The sequence below is a fragment of the Brachyhypopomus gauderio genome, chromosome 11, assembly GCF_052324685.1.
Source record: "Brachyhypopomus gauderio isolate BG-103 chromosome 11, BGAUD_0.2, whole genome shotgun sequence".
Classification (NCBI taxonomy): Eukaryota; Metazoa; Chordata; class Actinopteri; order Gymnotiformes; family Hypopomidae; genus Brachyhypopomus; species Brachyhypopomus gauderio.
The window spans coordinates 22,178,293-22,194,523 of record NC_135221.1 but is presented as its reverse complement, the minus strand read 5'-3'; the positions used below and the strand labels follow the sequence as shown (position 1 = coordinate 22,194,523).

General features: G+C 42.0%; 1 protein-coding gene across 3 annotated transcripts in view; it reads left to right on the top strand.

The window, feature by feature from the left end:
- The window catches only part of polr1a (RNA polymerase I subunit A), a 60,506-nt gene that overhangs the window by 35,967 nt on the left and 8,308 nt on the right, over window positions 1-16,231 (top strand). For all 3 annotated transcript variants that reach the window (XM_077022728.1, XM_077022730.1, XM_077022729.1), the window contains 14 exons: window positions 3,152-3,328; window positions 3,430-3,552; window positions 3,856-4,083; window positions 10,250-10,504; window positions 10,717-10,908; window positions 11,009-11,158; window positions 11,293-11,476; window positions 11,581-11,663; window positions 11,910-12,068; window positions 12,199-12,297; window positions 12,441-12,593; window positions 12,763-12,845; window positions 14,714-14,879; window positions 15,075-15,302. In XM_077022728.1, coding sequence (XP_076878843.1) covers window positions 3,152-3,328; window positions 3,430-3,552; window positions 3,856-4,083; window positions 10,250-10,504; window positions 10,717-10,908; window positions 11,009-11,158; window positions 11,293-11,476; window positions 11,581-11,663; window positions 11,910-12,068; window positions 12,199-12,297; window positions 12,441-12,593; window positions 12,763-12,845; window positions 14,714-14,879; window positions 15,075-15,302 — 2,280 coding nt within the window. The remainder of the gene's footprint in view (window positions 1-3,151; window positions 3,329-3,429; window positions 3,553-3,855; window positions 4,084-10,249; window positions 10,505-10,716; window positions 10,909-11,008; window positions 11,159-11,292; window positions 11,477-11,580; window positions 11,664-11,909; window positions 12,069-12,198; window positions 12,298-12,440; window positions 12,594-12,762; window positions 12,846-14,713; window positions 14,880-15,074; window positions 15,303-16,231) is intronic.

Below are 16,231 nucleotides of genomic sequence, written 5' to 3'. Positions count from 1 at the left end.
GACGCAACCCTCCCTATTTATCCGGGCTTGGGACCGACACTAAAATACACTGGTGTGTGCACCCTAGTGGCTAGCTTAATCCCCGGACCTTAATCCTATAGAAAACTTAAGGGCTGACATAAAAAATGCAGTGCATGAGGCAAAACCAAGAAACAAAGGGGAATTGTGGAATATAGTACAATTGGCCTGGGCTGCAATACCTGTTGACAGAAATTGGTTGACTCGATGCACCACAGATGTGAAGCAGTTAACAGAAACCGTGGTTTTGCAACAAAATATTTAGGATACTTTGCCAAGTTGACTTATAAAGAATCTCTTAGTTTGTGCAATACATTTGAGTTTCCAAGAAAAGATATCAATGCTGCAATTTTTTTTACATTACATTTCTGACTTTCTGTGAAATATCATTATTATTATTTGAGTTTTAATTACTTTTCCCAGTTGTCCTGCTTTGAAATAGAATGTGCTGTGTCCCCAATGCATTTGTGTTCATTAAAGAATTTTGACATTTACTCATTTTTTGTAAAGACACTGCTATTATTTTGAGCACAACTGTATATAGTAGTATTAATGTCGCATCACGGGTTCAAAATACTACTCTCTGGTTTAATTGGTAGATTTGAAATGAAACTGTGTGGTTTAGTCCGATCGCTTGCATTTCAACATGGGGAGAATCTGCTGCATCTGCTTTGTACTAATAGCCAGTAGGTCTGGGATGATTTTTCACCTTAAGTCTTAGAAAGTATTCCCTAATCATTTGTGAATGTTCATTCAATGTTCAATCACTGTTAAGCACTGAAACTGTGCTTTCAGCATTTAGAATGCATGAAAACACTGTTTAAAGGGAAGGTGCAATTTCATCAAGCAAAAACCAAAGAGTTCTCAGTCCATTGAGTTATTAAGAGCATCAAAGTGCTATAATATATGTCTACTAACAGTGGTTATAAAGAACTTAGGATGATGGGGGGGGGGGGGGTATTTGAGGATGAAACATGGGATAGGATTGTTTCAAACAATGGAAATTACATCAGAGAAGTCTGAGGTAAATAATAATTAATATAATAATTAATCAAAGAAAGTTGGAAATGTAAAACAGAGCCAGCTACATGTACATTTATGGGAATGTTTCATCACTTTGTGGAGAAATGTGTTTAATATACAGTGGGGAAAATAAGTATTTAGTCAGTCACTAATTGTGCAATTTCTCCCACTTAAAAAGATGAGAGAGGCCGGTAATTGACATCATGGGTAGACCTCAACTATGAGACAAAATGTGAAAAAAATTGAGAAAATCATTTTGTCTGACTTTTAAAGAATTTATTTGCAAATAATGGTGGAAAATAAGTATTTGGTCAATAACAAAAGTTCATCTCAATACTTTGTTGTATATCCTCTGTTGGCAATGACAGAGGTCAAACGTTTTCTGTAAGTCTTCACAAGGTGGCACACACTGTGGCTGGTATGTTGGCCCATTCCTCCATGCAGATCTCCTCTAGAGCAGTGATGTTTTGGGGCTGTCGGCGGGCAGCATGGACTTTTAACTCCCTCCAAAGGTTTTCGATGGGGTTGAGATCGGGAGACTGGCTAGGCCACTCCAGGACTTTGAAATGTTTCTTACGAAGCCACTCCTTTGTTGCCCTGGCAGTGTGCTTGGGATCAGTGTCATGCTGAAAGATCCAGCCATGTTTCATCTTCATTGCCCTTGCTGATGGAAGGAGGTTTGCACCCAAAATCTCACAATACATGGCCCCATTCATTCTTTCATGTACACGGACCAGTCGTCCTGGTCCCTTTGCAGAGAAACAGCCCCAAAGCATGATGTTGCCACCCCCATGCTTCACAGTTTGTATGGTGTTCTTTGGATGCAACTCAGCATTCACTGTCCTCCAAACACGACGAGTTGTGTTTTTACCAAATAGTTCTACTTTGGTTTCATCTGACCATATGACATTCTCCCAATACTCTTCTGGAACATCCAAATGCTCTCTAGCAAACTTCAGACGTGCCTGGCTTAAGTAGAGGGACACGTCTGGCACTGCAAGATCTGAGTCCCTGGCGTCGTAGTGTGTTGCTGATGGTAGCCTTTGTAACGTTGGTCCCAGCTTTCTGCAGGTTATTCACTAGATCCCCCCTTGTAGTTCTGGGATTTTTCCTCACCGTTCTTGAGATCATTTTGACCCCACGGGCTGAGATCTTGCGTGGAGCCCCAGATCGAGGGAGATTAGTAGTGGTCTTGTAGGTCTTCCATTTTCTGATTATTGCTCCCACAGTAGATTTCTTCACACCAAGCTGCTTGCCTATTGCAGATTCAGTCCTCCCAGCCTGGTGCAGGTCTACAATTAGGTTTCTGGTGTCCTCCGACAGCTCTTTCGTCTTCACCATAGTGGAGTTTAGAGTGTGACTGTTTGAGGTTGTGGGCAGGTGTCTTTTATACTGTTACCGACTTCAAACACATGCCATTAATACAGGTAATGAGTGGGGGAAAGAGGAGCCTCTTAAAAAAGAAGTTACAGGTCTGTGACAGCCAGAAATCTTGCTTGTTTGTAGGTGACCAAATACTTATTTTCCGCCATTATTTGCAAATAAATTCTTTAAAAGTCAGACAAAATGATTTTCACATTTTGTCTCTCATAGTTGAGGTCTACCTATGATGTCAATTACAGGCCTCTCTCATCTTTTTAAGTGGGAGAACTTGCACAATTGGTGACTGACTAAATACTTATTTTCCCCACTGTATATGGTTAAATGGATAGAATGTCTTAATTCTCAGATGCTGGAAAGTCTGAAGTTACTACACAGAAAATGTGGAGGGAACAAATGATGTAAATCGTTCCATGTTAAAGGATGTTTGGTAGACTGATGTGGTTAAAGAAAAATGGTATTGGATGGATATGTACCTTGACAAATATGATGTGCTGGTGCATTAAATCTGAAATGTTTATGGTATAGTATGTTGATATAAAGTAATAGTTTTGTTTATATTGATTTTCTTTGGTTTGTATAATTTATGCCATAAAATATCCTTTTCCTGCAATTTAAGCAAATAACATAAAAATAATTGTTTTCTTATTTTTTTGTAAAATTGTATTTTGTGCCTTTCTCAAGCCCCAAGATTGCTTTGCAGTACAAATCATGCAACCTCTCATTCTAGTCCACAGAAACAGCAAAGACCAGCCAGACGGACCATGAGTTCTTAGCCAGCCTGCAAGGAGTCACCCTCACTGACAAACTTTATAATGTCTGGATCCAACTGCAGAGTCATGTAAACATTGTATTCGACAGCGATTTGGACAAGCTAATGACTGAAAAGTTTCCTGGAATTCGCCAGGTTTAGTAGTTTTTACACTTTGTTCTTAACTTTTTTTATTTTGGAGGGGGTGGGGTTAAGGTTAAGGTCTGTGGTTGTGACATTCCTTGTGTCGTTCTCAGCTCTTTGAGAAAAAGGATGGTCTGTTCAGGAAGCATATGATGGGCAAGCGTGTGGACTATGCAGCTCGTTCAGTCATCTGTCCTGATATGTACATCGGAACTAATGAGATTGGAATACCCATGGTGCGCAAATTTACTGAATCTTATTAGTATAAAATAATAGTATTTGAGTTAGTGTTAAATTAGTCTTCTCAAAAAATTTTTGCTTCTGTATCCAAATTCAGCCTTATTTTTCTGAATGAAATTATAATAAACTGATTAATGAACTCAGTTAAACTGATTTGATTTAATCAATTTCTTTTTGCTACATATTGAACAATTTTTTTAAATTATTATTTATTTAACGTTTCACGTACTCCAACTGAGGAGTATCTCCTTCCACGCATTAAAGTTCAAATGGATCTAAGATCTTTCTCTTAATTCCAGGTATTCGCCACCAAACTGACGTACCCACAGCCTGTCACACCCTGGAATGTGAAGGAGCTACGGCAGGCTGTGCTCAATGGGCCGAATGTGCATCCGGGAGCCTCCATGGTGCTTAATGAAGATGGCTCACGTACTATCCTAAGCAGCACTAACCAAACCCAGAGGGAGGCCATAGCCAAGCAGCTGTTAACACCCTGTACGGGCCAACACCGCATGCCTATGAAGATTGTGAGTAGTGCTGGGCGGTATGACCAAAATTCTATATCACGGTATTTTTCAAAATTATATCGGTTTCACGGTATTTTATGTCCCCCATGGTCCCCCATGCATGATGTGTTAACTGCATTGATTGCGAAAAAGAATTACTGCAGTAGAGTGGTTAAGAGTACCCTATTACACTGTTAGAAAAATGTCTTCACCTAAGTATGACATGTAATACAGATTTGCATGGCCCCACATGATCAGTTTTCAAATGGTAGCACTAAAGTAGTGAATGAATCATATAGCATGACAGTTGCAGTAAAAATGCAAAACCTTTTATTTAAAAGATTTTTCAGACAACATCAAAACAATAAGTTTATACAACTTATGTGAACCAGCTACACATAATATTACAAATTGCACACCGGTTTGTTAATAACAAATAAGAGGTATTTAGACAAAGTCGATAGGGCTGTTTGTCAATGGTTGTATTGTATTGAAAAGTCCCAAATATCTTACCTTTAATTAAAAAACAATATTTAAACAAATAAATAATAACAGTGGTTGAATACTGGGGAGACGGTACCATCTCTTTTAATGTGATAGAAAGCAAATTATTTCTAATCATTTCGACCATGTGTGTATTTGTATAAATATGTAACTTCAGGCATGAAAATCTGTCACCTTTCGGCGAAATTCGCCGTTTTGAAGTTGAAAAGGGTGACCTGCGTGAATCGTGTGGATCCGATGAGTTTTTTGTTTGGGGGGGGGGGGGGAGATTATATGTATATATTTTAATTATCACATTGACTTAATAAGCAAACAGAGCACTTCCGAAATCGGCAATTTCAATGACAGTGGCCAGCAGTTTCCGCCCGAACCATCATAGAGGCCAAATAGCGTTTCAATCATACGAACGTTCTTCATTCATGTTATTCATTTACTGCTAAGCGGGACGAGAAGCAGGACCTAGTGCTACACCGGGGACAAGTCAGAAGAGCGTACATTTACCAGATCGTACATTTACCACTACATTTACCAGATCATACATTTACCACTACATTTACCAGATCGTACATTTACCACTACATTTACCAGATCGAACATTTCCCAGTGGATTTAATTGGGTTATTAATGGTTTCAATCGTTTTCATATTTTGCGGTAAAACAAAGTTACTGCCGTTCGCTACAGTGTTGAATACTGTCAGAGCCATAAGCTCTTGTGATAAATAGGTAGATAGATAAGCCTATTAAGTTCGCGTCAACCCCGTGTAGTTAACGGTGACATAAAATAAGAAACGAGATTTTTTCTAGTGTCTGTAGTTGTAACTGGTGAATCCAGGGACGGGTGAGGACAACATTCACGCCAGGGCTGAAAAGGTTGAAGATGAAGTTGTGAACTCTTGTCGTTTGAGTCTACCCTGTGCTTTAGCCCATGTTAGAAAATAAAAACACGTGAACCTGGTATTTTTACACTCATTTTCGCTGCTGATGTATTTATTGGTTCATTAAGATGTAATGGTTTTGACTGAGCCATCTGGAATGGCGAAAGCGGCCTCTCACGTTTACGGATCTGGCTCCATGAATTGACAAGACAGTCAAAAAAATGTTTTAATGGATTTTACTATATTTTACGGAGCCCGTAAGGTGACATCATGTAAAAAAATAATAACGCGTGGCCACGACTTACTAACGCGTGGGAACGAGATACTATGTCGCCTTTCACACGCGGCAACAAAGTTTTTTTCACAGCAAAGCAAGCAGATCCCAGGGATGTTCGCGAACTGACTGCCCAAGGAAGGTAAACCTGGCTTTATATAAAGTAATACTTAATTATCTTGTTCGCACGCGTTAGTAAGTCGTTCGCACGCGTTATTATTTCCCCGTACACCATCAGCCACCCCCCCCCCCCCCCCCCCCGCCGTATACCCATGACGTCACATGTCAACGCCCCTTCGCCGTATCCCCATGACGTCACATGCCCCGCCCCCCGTTCTTCTCACCTTTTTAACCCCTGACCCATTTTCATGCCTGAACTTAATTAAGCTGAAGGTGCTGGAAAATATTGAAAATGGACCTTGAAAGTGCCGTACAAGTGCTTGAATTCCACCTTGTAAAGGTGTATGAACCCTGAAAATATTGGTTGCAAAACACATCGCTGAAGAGAGGAACACGCGAAGTTACAGAAATCGAGAGCTGCACGAGCTCGCGACGCAATAGCGGAGCCTCCGCCATTGCATCATTTTTGCCGCGCCGGTCGCAACGCATCAAGTATAAGCGAGCTTTATGGGCGGTGCAGCAGAATGCTCTTGTTACCACCAGCTGCGACAACTTTTGCTCGACAAGCATTTGCAGTAAGTGACTGATCCACAGCCAACCTTAGACACTCTACGGGCCTGCTTGGCGCGGTACGGTTCGATACGGATCGATTCGCAACGGAGCGGTACGGTCGCGTTGTATTTCCATTACAATGGTGGACCACCACAATGTGGGTGGAGTCGCTGTTGGCGCGCGTGTTGTAGTGTCGTGACATCATTTGTATGCGACCACAACACCGTACAACAATGGACGAGATGGCGATAGCGGAAGAGTCGCTCTCCTGTGACGCATCCTGTGACGACACTCCCTGGCCAATCAGTGTCATGCTGTTCCTCCACGTCACAGAAGTTTTCCGCTTTGGAATGGTTAGAACAGGGGTACTCAACTGGCGGACCGCGGTCCGGATCCGGACCCGAACGCAGTCCTGTCCGGACCCAATCTCATTCCTGATTAACTGGATACGGACAAAAAAAAAACCGGAGCATTTATAAACACTCCGTCACGAGTGTTACCAGGGTACCCGCGGGTCCTTAAAATGTCTTAAATTTAGTTTTCCATATTCAAGGCCTAAAAATGTCTTAAAATGTCTGGAATTTTATGAGGGGAGGCATTACATTATTATAAGTGTGTGTTGTTCAGTTGTTCTGGCGCGATGTGAACTTTGCCGAATCTAGCGCTAATGCAGAAAATAACCGCTCCAGGGTCCTAGTGCTAGATTCCTAGCGTTGGAGTATACGGCCTCAACAACGTCAACAATTTTCGTTCTCAAACCCCCCCCGGTCAACAATTCTCGTCTCCCCCCCGTCAACGATGTGGAACACGCCTGCATCTCCAGTAATAGTATTATTTTTTCTTGTGAGAGGTATTAAAAAGGTCTTAAAAGTCATTGAATTTGAGATTTAAAAATGTGCAGATACCCTGGTTACGTTCGCCACCCCGCTCAACAGCTTACGTTCTCCACCCCCGCCGCACCGGACCTCAGGTCACAGGTATCTGCCAAAATTGGACCACGGACAAATTTAGTTGAGTACCCCTGGGTGAGAACCTCGAGCGAGTAGGTACGAAAAAAGTACCTGAAGGTATCGGCAAACTTGTACCTGGTACTAATGGAAACACTCACAAACCGTCACAAATCGAACCATACCACGCCATGCAGGCCCGTGTGGAAATGCGCCATATGTACTTCCTGACAACAGACACAGCTCTTTTCTTTGACTAAAGTTCATTTGGGACATCCTCTTTTACTTCAATGTTTGGTAGAATTTGTGGTTCAGAACCTCCCTCGTTTTCAGCAAGCTAGATTTGCGCTCTGTTGCATGTGTGCTTAGCGGCGCAGCAATAAAAAGCGTCCCTTGAGAAACAATTAACGACCGTGCTGCGTTTAGGCTATTTAAACCGGTGTGGCCGGTATATGGAAAAATTCAAATCATAACAAAAATAAACACCGGTTTTCGGTGCGAACCGGTATACCGCCCAGCACTAATTGTGAGTATTGGTTCAAAGTTAGAGGGACTTAGGGCTTTATTTATTTATTTATTTTTTTTCATAAAATCGCCTGACATGCTCCTCCTACTGTAGCAGAAACTTGAGTTTGTGTTTAGCCTGAATATGGTGAGATTTTGATTCTGATTGCAAAGATTTGCCTAGACCTTTCTTTTCCCTGTAGCAACTTCTAGCAGCTTTGGAGAAACATAATTTCTTCTGCTTTTCTTCTGCCTCCCATTCATCTTATTCTGTCACTGTCCATATCTTGTGACCGTAGGTGATGGGTAGTGGATTGTCTGGAACACAGTCAGTTGTCCTAGGACTGTATTACTGCTTCACAACCACATACCAATGAACAGTGCTGCAGTTCATCTGCTTCATTTGTTAATATCTTTTTCATCATTTACAAAATCCCAAGAGATTTAAACATATCCATAACTCACTTGAAGGGGGCATTGCATTATTTTCCAGAAAAGTATCTTATAAGTGATCTTATATTTACAGGTGCTAATTTTAAGACCAGCTACCTCACATGCATTGAATGTCGAATATAGTTGTAAGCTGCTAATAGGTCAACATCTGCCAGTAACAGATTCTAACTCTTAGCTTTTGGTTGCTATAACAGGCACAAAGGGCCTTTCTGCTACAGGTTCTTGATGTTGCTATTGATAATCAGAAAGGGATCCATTCAGAATCAGTGTACATTTCCTCACACAACAGAATTTGATAATATATGAGGTCCAGTCTGAAGTATGAGCTTCAGTAGGTTCAACCAGGTCAACTTGCCTGGGATAATGAAAAGTTCCCTTTCTATCACTTGCTGATTGACAAGCCTCTGTGCTTGATTTGGGGCCAACAAACAACCTCTCAGCTTGATCTTGATCTACTGGACGTGATCCCAAAGTTGGCTTAGTCAAAGCTGTCTGTCCTTATGTGAAGGCTGTTTCAAAAGGTAACATAGTGGGTGTCGTGGTAGCGGTGGTGGACTGAGTAATTGCAAACTTCAGCCTCAGTCAGAACAAAAAAAAAACAGACTTTGCTTGTCGCCTACATGCCACAAAAAGGTGATTAAAGACAAGAAATTAAACAAAACAAAAAGAAACTTATTTATCTAAAGCTAAATTATACAAGAAAATGACGAGTGTTTCAGTTTGCTTGTTGAGAGCATAACTGTGTGGTTTCTTCTCACATAAGCTTGGCTGGTTCTTTTAGACTTGAAAAAAATCCTTTAAAGCATTCTGAGGCTGTTCACCACAAGCAAAATAAATATAAAAAAAAACACAATCAAACCTTTCTTAAACACTTTGACACCTCATGGCCTTTGAATGAAGTTTATTAACAGTGGAGTATATGAAGAATATGCAAAGTGATTAAACTCATTTTAATTCCTTTTCTTTTCTGGAAAGCTACAAACTCTAAACCTTAACTAATAAAGTTTGTCTAGATGGTTCAGATATTTATAATTACATTTACGGCATTTGGCAGACGCCCTTATCCAGAGCGACTTACATTTTTATATCATTTTTTATACAAGTGAGCAATTGAGGGTTAAGGGCCTTGCTCAGGGGCACCTCAGTCATGGCCTGGGGATCGAACCTGCGACCCTCCGGTCACAAGACCAGTTCCCTAACCGTTAGGCCATGACTAATTCTTTCCTACGTTGTTGAAAGCTACAAATTTTATCAACAATAAACAACTGTTTTCAATAGTAAAGCAACATGTAATGAAATTAATTATATTGAATAATGGAAAATAATGAACAGGTAATGAGAATAAGAAAAACCAGTGGACAAATGACCAAAATAATAGAGGCATCCACAATGTGAAGACTGCACTAAGATGACCCAGACGTTACAGCACTAAGATGACCCAGATGTTACAGCACTAAGATGACCCAGACATTACTGCACTAAGATGACCCAGACATTACAGCACTAAGATGACCCAGATGTTACAGCACTAAGATGACCCAGACATTACTGCACTAAGATGACCCAGACATTACTGCACTAAGATGACCCAGACATTACTGCACTAAGATGACCCAGACATTACAGCACTAAGATGACCCAGACGTTACAGCACTAAGATGACCCAGACGTTACAGCACTAAGATGACCCAGACGTTACAGCACTAAGATGACCCAGACGTTACAGCACTAAGATGACCCAGACATTACAGCACTAAGATGACCCAGACGTTACAGCACTAAGATGACCCAGACGTTACTGCACTAAGATGACCCAGACGTTACTGGTGTGTATAGCATCATTTGAGCTCATGTGGAACACCAAATTAAACTGGATTTACTTGGTATGTTAAGTTGAAGTGATTCTGAATGGTCCTGTCAGCACATTTGTAAAACCATCATATTTTCTTCTTCCGTAGGTGCATCGGCACATCAGAAATGGTGACGTGCTCCTCCTAAATCGACAACCCACATTGCACCGGCCGTCCATCCAGGCACATGTGGCCCGTGTCCTGCCTGGGGAGAAGGTGCTTCGGTTGCACTATGCCAACTGCAAGGCCTACAATGCTGACTTTGATGGAGATGAGATGAATGCACACTTTCCACAGAGTGAACTGGGTCGTGCTGAGGCCTACACACTTGTAAGCACAGACCAGCAGTACTTGGTACCCAAGGCAAGTGTGTCTACTTCTAAAGAATAAAAACATTTGTTCCCCACTACCTTTATCTTAATTGCTACTGTCTCAATAACTCTTTTGAAAGTGTGCACTCAGTTATGGGTTTGACATGCTCATTTTACAGCATTTAAATGTCCAGTTTCTTTTCTGTTTTAGAGTGTTTCCATGTAAACTGTCCAACACCAAATATGTAAACTCTCCATGTGCAGGATGGGAAGCCCCTGGCTGGTCTGATCCAGGATCACATTGTGTCAGGCACCAGCATGACCATCCGTGACTGCTTCTTCCAGCACGCTGAGTACATGGAGCTAGTGTACAGAGGCCTCACTGACAGACGGGGCAGAGTCAAGCTGCTCCCACCGGCCGTACTCAAACCACAAACACTTTGGACCGGGAAACAGGTACTTTCTCTTTCTGTTCTTTGATTATTTCTGGCTTCTGACAGACCTAAATAAATTCACCATTATGTTGTTTTGGAATGTTATTTCATTCTTTGGAAAGGTTGTGTCCACACTATTGCTGAATGTCATCCCAGAGAACTGCGTCCCTCTGAACCTCGTAGGAAAGGCCAAGATCCCCAGTAAGGCCTGGGTAAAGGAGCCTTCCCGATGTGTGCCAGGCTACAAGCCAGACTCTATGTGTGACTCCCAGGTGATGCATGCAGCAAACTTCTGACAATGTTGGAACTACCTAATAACTGTAGTTTTGCCGAATGTCAAAGAAGTAAATAAATATTTATTTTAGTGCTTATTGTCTCTGAATTTGGGGCTAACTGTGGTGTCCAGGTGGTCATCCGTTACGGCGAGTTGCTGGTAGGAGTTCTGGACAAGGCCCACTATGGAAGTTCAGCTTATGGCCTGGTCCATTGTTGCTATGAGCTCTATGGAGGAGAGACCAGTGGCCAGCTGCTCAGCTGCCTCGCTCGTCTCTTCACTGCTTATATTCAGCTGTACCGTGGCTTCACAATGTGTAAGAGAGCCCCCCTCTTACACCACAGGCATCCATATGCAATGGCTTCTTGTCATTTAATGTGGCATATATTCATCACTTATTAATCTTATTCTTTTACATAGCTGTAGAAGACATTTTAGTGAATCCTGGAGCCAACAGACAAAGGAAGAAAATTATAAAAGGATCTGAAAAATGTGGAGCAAAGGTTAGTCATTTTCTTTCTTTGCTTTTGCTTTTCAGTGTCAAGGCTGGTGATATTAGAATATCATTTTAAATGTATTGTTTATTTTAAGCACTAGTTTTAAACAAAAGAAGTGACCAGGCCAGGTGATTGGAAAATAAACACCTTGGGTATTTTTCAGAGATTAAGTTAAATCTCAGATTGAATGTTCATCATATGCAGAATGTTTTGATAAGTTCCTACTGCAGTGTTTCATTCTATGATCTATAGGCTCTCCGAGCTGTATTTAACCTGCCAGAAAGTGCTGATGAGAGTGAAGCTAGAGACCTTTGGCAAGATGCCCATCTGAATACAGACCAGCGTGACTTCAACATGGTGGATCTCAAATTCAAAGAAGAGGTTAATCAAATCAACAACAACATCAATAAGGTAAATAGCATTTTGGTTTGCATGTGATGAGTTGATCACACCTTATCACTGAGGCTTGTTTGTATGAGAGTGCATCATCAGGCTGTAAAAGTCGTTTTAGAATGATGAAATGAGATCTTTGTGTGTAAAGGTGTGCATGCCACTGGGTCTACATCGGTCTTTTCCTGGGAACAGTCTTCAGTTGATGGTGCTGTCTGGAGCCAAAGGTTCCACAGTCAATACCATGCAGGTGATCCTCTTGTCATAATGTGGTTGTTTTTTCTTTGAATTTTGGGATTTCTTTTTACAGCTTGGTAATAGAATTTTTACTGTTACTTTTCTTTAAAATGTTGTAATTGCTTTATGGTCCTAATTTGTTTGATCCCTCCTCAGATCTCCTGCCTTTTGGGACAGATTGAGCTGGAAGGCCGTCGACCTTCCCTGATGCCTTCTGGGAAATCACTGCCCTGCTTTCAGCCGTATGCCCCAGAGCCTCATTCTGGGGGCTTCGTGTCTGGCAGGTTCCTCACTGGCATTAAACCTCCTGTGAGTTTTAAACTCAGGAACCTAAAGGAGTTGATTCACAAATGTATTATGCTTTCTGGAATATGCCAGCAATCTCTCCTTCTTTGTGTTAGGACTTTTTGAGTGTTTGTATATATGTAGGTGTAGAATCTTTGTATTTGCATTTGATGATATTTGTTGGAATTTTCAGGAGTTCTTTTTCCATTGTATGGCTGGTCGTGAAGGCCTGGTGGACACTGCTGTAAAAACAAGTCGTTCTGGCTATCTGCAGAGGTAAGAGTGACAATTTACTTAATGTGAGTTATCCAACCATGTTTCCCTAATATACTTTATGTATATACACTGCTCAAAAAAATAAAGGGAACACTTAAACAGCACAATATAACTCCAAGTCAACCACACTTCTGTGAACCCAACCTGTTCAGTTAGGAAGCAACACTGATTGTGAATCAATTTCACCTGCTGTTGTGCAAATGGAATAGACAACAGGTAGAAATGAGAGGCATTTAGCAAGACCCCCCCCCCTATAAAGGAGTGGTTCTGCAGGTGGGGACCACAGACCATTTCTCAGTACCTATGCTTTCTGGCTGATGTTTTGGTCACTTTTGAATGTTGGTGGTCCTTTCACACTCATGGTAGCATGAGACGGACTCTACAACCCACACGAGTGGCTCAGGTAGTGCAGCTCATCCAGGATGGCACATCAATGCTAACTGTGGCAACAAGGTTTGCTGTGTCTGTCAGCGTAGTGTCCAGAGGCTGGAGGCGCTACCAGGAAACAGGCCAGTACACCAGGAGACGTGGAGGAGGCCGTAGGAGGTCAACAACCCAGCAGCAGGACCGCTACCTCCGCCTTTGTGCAAGAAGGAACAGGAGGAGCACTGCCAGAGCCCTGCAAAATGACCTCCAGCAGGCCACAAATGTGCATGTGTCTGCACAAACGGATGGTATAAGGGGCCCGGCGTCCACAGATGGGGGTTGTGCTCACAGCCCAACACCGTGCAGGATGCTTGGCATTTGCCAGAGAACACCAGGATTGGCAAATTCGCCACTGGCGCCTTGTGCTCTTCACAGATGAAAGCAGGTTCACACTGAGCACATGTGACAGACGTGACAGTCTGGAGACGCCGTGGAGAGCGATCTGCTGCCTGCAACATCCTTCAGCATGACCGGTTTGGCAGTGGGTCAGTAATGGTGTGGGGTGGCATTTCTTTGGAGGGCCACACAGCCCTCCATGTGCTCACCAGAGGTAGCCTGACTGCCATTAGGTACTGAGATGAGATCCTCAGACCCCTTGTGAGACCATATGCTGATGCGGTTGGCTCTGGGTTCCTCCTATTGCAGGACAATGCTAGACCTCATGTGGCTGGAGTGTGTCAGCAGTTCCTGCAAGATGGAGGCATTGAAGCTATGGACTGGCCTGCCCGTTCCCCAGACCTGAATCAAATTGGGCACATCTGGGACATCATGTCTCGCTCCATCCACCAACGTCACGTTGCTCCACAGACTGTCCAGGAGTTGGCGGATGCTTTAGTCCAGGTCTGGGAGGAGATCCCTCAGGAGACCATCCGCCACCTCATCAGGAGCATGCCCAGGCGTTGTAGGGAGGTCATACAGGCACGTGGAGGCCACACCCAATACTGAGCCTCATTTTGACTTGTGTTAAGGACATTACATCAAAGTTGGATCAGCCTGTAGTGTGTTTTTCCACTTTAATTTTGTGTGTGGCTCCAAATCCAGGCCTCCATTGGTTAATAAATTTGATTTCAATTGATGATTTTTGTGTGGCTTGTCAGGACATTCAACTTTGTACAGAACAAAGTATTCAATGAGAATATTTCATTCATTCAGATCTAGGATGTGTTATTTGAGTGTTCCCTTTTTTTTGAGCAGTGTATATAAATAATGATGAAACAACAGCAAAGATGCAAAGCATTGCACAGGATTCCTCACTGTGACACACTGGCAATGTAGAAATTAATTAAGTAACACAAACTCTCCCAGTTAGAGGAAAGAAAAATAACAGCAAGTAACAGCCAGTCAATATTTATGCAGATTCTTATTTAGCTTTTGTTATAATGGGGGGTGAGTTTTTCTTTTAACGCTGTGTTTAAGACCACTTGCTCTTCTTTATGGTTGAGATGTGTGATTAAGCATCTGGAGGGCCTTGTAGTCCAGTATGACTTGACGGTGAGGGACAGTGATGGCAGCGTGGTACAATTCCTTTATGGAGAGGATGGTTTGGACATCCCTAAAACCCAGTTCCTGCAACTTCACCAACTGCCCTTCATCAAAAACAACTTTGAGGTAAAGCATTAGAAAATGGGTTAAAGTAAAGCTTACATATTTTCCAAGATTATTTTACAATGAAGATTTTTTTGCATTCACCTCACATTCATGTACGGTTATAGTTGTCTTGTGGTGTTTGAATATTTAAAAATAAAATTGCTGTAACTGTTCTACAACAAATGTATGGCATTTCTTTTGTTTTGTTTTTTCAAGGTTATTAGAAAGTCACAGTGCTTGGATGAAGTGCTGGTGAAACTGGACCACCAGGTGGCAGAAAAACACTTTTGTAACATTAAAAAGTGGAAGGCCAGGCATGCGTGTGCTGTGCAGAGAGATGGCAGTTTCCTGCGTTTCTCTAAGAAGAATCTAGATAAGATGAAAGCTCGAGGTGAAGACCATATGGGAGACTTGACCAATGGGAGAGATGCAACTACTCTACATGTATGTTTTTTTGCTCTCATCATTTGGTCCTATTATAATGAAAGTTTATGATGTAAAGCACAGGAAGCGGCAGACAGCACAGTATCTGTGCTTTGGTCAAATGTCATTCAAGTCTGATGATGTCAATTTTTGTAAGTACAGTGGGTTGCAAAAGTATTCATACCCCTTGAACTTTTCCATATTTTGTCACGTTACAACCACAAACAAATATATTTCACTGGAATTTAATGTGAAAGACCAACACAAAGTGGTATACAATTGTGAAGTGGAAGAAAAATTATACATGAATCAACATTTTTTTTACACATAAAGTGAAAAGTGCGATGTGCAAAATTATTCAGCCCCCCTGAGTCAATACTTTGTGGAGCCACCTTTTGCTGCAATTACAGCTGCAAGTCTTTTAGGGTATGTCTCCACCAGCTTTGCACATCTAGTGACTGAAATTCTTGCCCATTCCTCCTTGCAAAACAGCTCAAGCTCAGTCAGATTGGATGGAGAGCGTTTGTGAACAGCAGTTTTGAGATCTTGCCACAAATTCTCAATTGGGTTTAGGTCTGGACTTTGACTGGGCCATTCTAACACATGAATATTCTTTTTTTTAAACCACTCCATTGTAGCTCTGGCTTTATGTTTAGGGTCGTTGTCCTGCTGGAAGGTGAACCTCCGCCCCAGTCTCAAATGTTTTGCTGACTCCAACAGGTTTTCTTCCAAGATTGCCCTGTATTTGGCTCCATCCATCTTCCCATCAACTTTGACCAACTTCCCGGTCCCTGCTGAAGAGAAGCACCCCCAGAGCATGATACTGCCACCACCATATTTGACAGTGGGGATGGTGTTTGCAGAGTGATGTGCAGTGTTATTTCTCCGCCACACATAGCGTTTTGCATTGTGTCCAAAAAGTTCAATTTTGGTCTCGTCTGACCAAAGCA